General features: G+C 35.8%; 1 protein-coding gene across 1 annotated transcript; it reads left to right on the top strand.

Moving 5' to 3' along the window:
- The first annotated feature begins 841 nt into the window (after positions 1-841).
- On the top strand, positions 842-1,880 carry LOC133701016 (dynein light chain 1, cytoplasmic-like). The gene is made up of 2 exons (XM_062124766.1): positions 842-1,257; positions 1,528-1,880. The coding sequence occupies exons 1-2, from the start codon at positions 1,120-1,122 to the stop codon at positions 1,672-1,674; spliced, it is 285 nt and encodes a 94-aa protein (XP_061980750.1). The 5' UTR covers positions 842-1,119; the 3' UTR covers positions 1,675-1,880.
- The last annotated feature ends 347 nt before the right edge of the window (positions 1,881-2,227 follow it).

Here is a 2,227-nt window from a genome sequence, read left to right as displayed (position 1 = left end):
AGATTTAAAAAAATCGCAGCCTTTATCTTGTCTTGACTGGTATCTTATGAGGAAGATAATCAAGAGATTCCTAAAACTAAAATATTAATTCTTAAATGTCAATAGTGAAATTCCAAAAAGATCTGTGGTTGATTGGAGAGATTTCAGAACATCGCAGCCTTTATCCTGTCTTGACTGGTATCCTCTGAGGAAGATAAGCAAGAGATTCCTAAAACTAAAATATTAATTCTTAAATGTCAATAATGAAATTCCAAAAGATCTTTGGTTGATTGAGAGATTTAAAAAAATCACAGCATTCATCCTGTCTTGACTGGTATCCTCTGTGCCCCCATCAATGTAGGGTAAAAAGATAAGCACAAGTCTATATTTTTTTTTAAAATATTTTAATATAGGAATGAAATGTTTTTAGGTAAAACAAATTAATCTTAAAATTAAAAAAAAAAATTCTAGATTTTCTCTGATATAAAAAATCATGGAAGGTGTAAGTCTGAGTTGTTCGATGGTATTTGAGATTGCGATAAAAATTATTTTTTAAAGTATTTTTTATTAGAAAAATATTAAAATAATATATTTTTTTATTTTTAAAAAATTATTTTTAACATCAACATATCAAAACAATTTAAAAATATTAAAAAGTAGTTTATTTTAAGAATTAAATTTTAATAAAAAACATAGTTAACCTCACTATCAAACGTACACGAAATTGAACTATTAATGAATTATATTTGATTGAAAGCTAGTCATCCTTGCCTTGATTCGAGCCTCACGAGCTTTATCCTTACGAGCTTTATCCTTACCATCTTTATCCTAATGCTATGAGACAGGTAAGAGAGAGAGAGAGAGAGAGAGAGAGAGAGAGAGGGCGCTGCTTTTTATTTTTTGAAAAGGTCCTTAAAATGTTGGAGTTTGTGCTTATTCAACTTTACACTCGGCATATGAGAAGTGGTCTTAGGGCTGTCCTTGAAAGACTGGAGTTCTCCCACACGACTGTGAGGTTCGAGAGAAATCCTTTTTAATTACTAGTACTGGGGCTTTTGCTCTTTAGATAAGAACCAGCTGTCTGGATGCTAGATACTACTGCATATCTCAACTGAGTTTTCTTTTCTTTGAGTGAGAAATATGTTGGAAGGAAAAGCACTAATAGAAGACACAGACATGCCTTTGAAGATGCAAATCCAAGCCATGGCTTCTGCTTCTCAGGCCTTGGACCTCTATGATGTCCTGGATTGCAAATCCGTTGCTTCCCACATCAAAAAGGTGCCATCATTCTCCCTCTCCCTCTCCATCACACGCTTAGACACAAGAAAAAAGCACTTCCTTCCCTTTACTTTTCTTTTTCTTTTTAGTAGATCTTTCACGACCAAGTATGGTAACATGGTTTTGTATGCCTCTTGAGGCAGAGATGCACGGTGCTTTTCTTCTCCCCTTCCCTTCTGTGTGAGGAAAATTTATACCCTCTTATCTGTGTTATTACGTGCTAGAAAACACTCTTAATTTTAGCTGATTCTTGTGTGGTATGATTGGCAGGAGTTTGACCTGAGATATGGAGGTGGATGGCAATGTGTGGTGGGATCAAATTTTGGTTGTTTTTTCACTCATTCTAAAGGGACTTTCATCTACTTTACATTGGAGACACTCAATTTCCTAATCTTCAAAGGAGCTTCTTCTCCCTGACTAGATCAAGTCTCCGCATTTGATTGTCTAGAAAGTTCCAGAGGTGCAAGTGGGAGGAAAAAGTGGCACCATGTATAGAATAGGAGGATCGAAAAGGAACAAAAGAAGGGGTCACATGGGGGCATTTAGCCTTGTAATGCTTTCGAGGGGCGGTTGCAATGATCTTTTTATGTAAATATGGCAGCTAGTTATCTTGGTGTTTTTCATTGCTGATTCTTGTTTTGCCTTGTCTTTTTTGGTTTTGAGCTATCATTTGATGAGCTACGGCTGTTCATGAGCTAGTTCTAGTTAGTGAATAACCAGCGGTTGGCTAGTAACCTCATCAAAATTCGTAGCCAACAACCAATACTAGCTTTGGTGAACTTTTCAATAAGCTAGGAAATTATGGAGTAAGCTTATATATAGTAATGCAGAGAAGACGCCCTGTAGGATCAAAAGAAATCTACATGAGCACCTAATTCAAGGCTTATCTTTGGCATAGCCATCAGATAACTGGCGTGAAAGAGGCTTTTTGCTGAACTGTGCCTTCAAGTTTGAAATGAAAAGGTCTGCA

Source organism: Populus nigra, chromosome 8, assembly GCF_951802175.1.
Source record: "Populus nigra chromosome 8, ddPopNigr1.1, whole genome shotgun sequence".
NCBI lineage: Eukaryota > Viridiplantae > Streptophyta > Magnoliopsida > Malpighiales > Salicaceae > Populus > Populus nigra.
This window is presented reverse-complemented; position numbering and strand designations above follow the sequence as displayed.

Bases quoted from the DNA above. Each gene is read 5' to 3' on its own strand.
- LOC133701016 (XM_062124766.1), top strand. From the start codon at position 1,120: ATGTTGGAAGGAAAAGCACTAATAGAAGACACAGACATGCCTTTGAAG. The intron at 1,258-1,527 runs GTGCCATCATTC...TATGATTGGCAG, and splicing joins TTGCTTCCCACATCAAAAAG to GAGTTTGACCTGAGATATGG.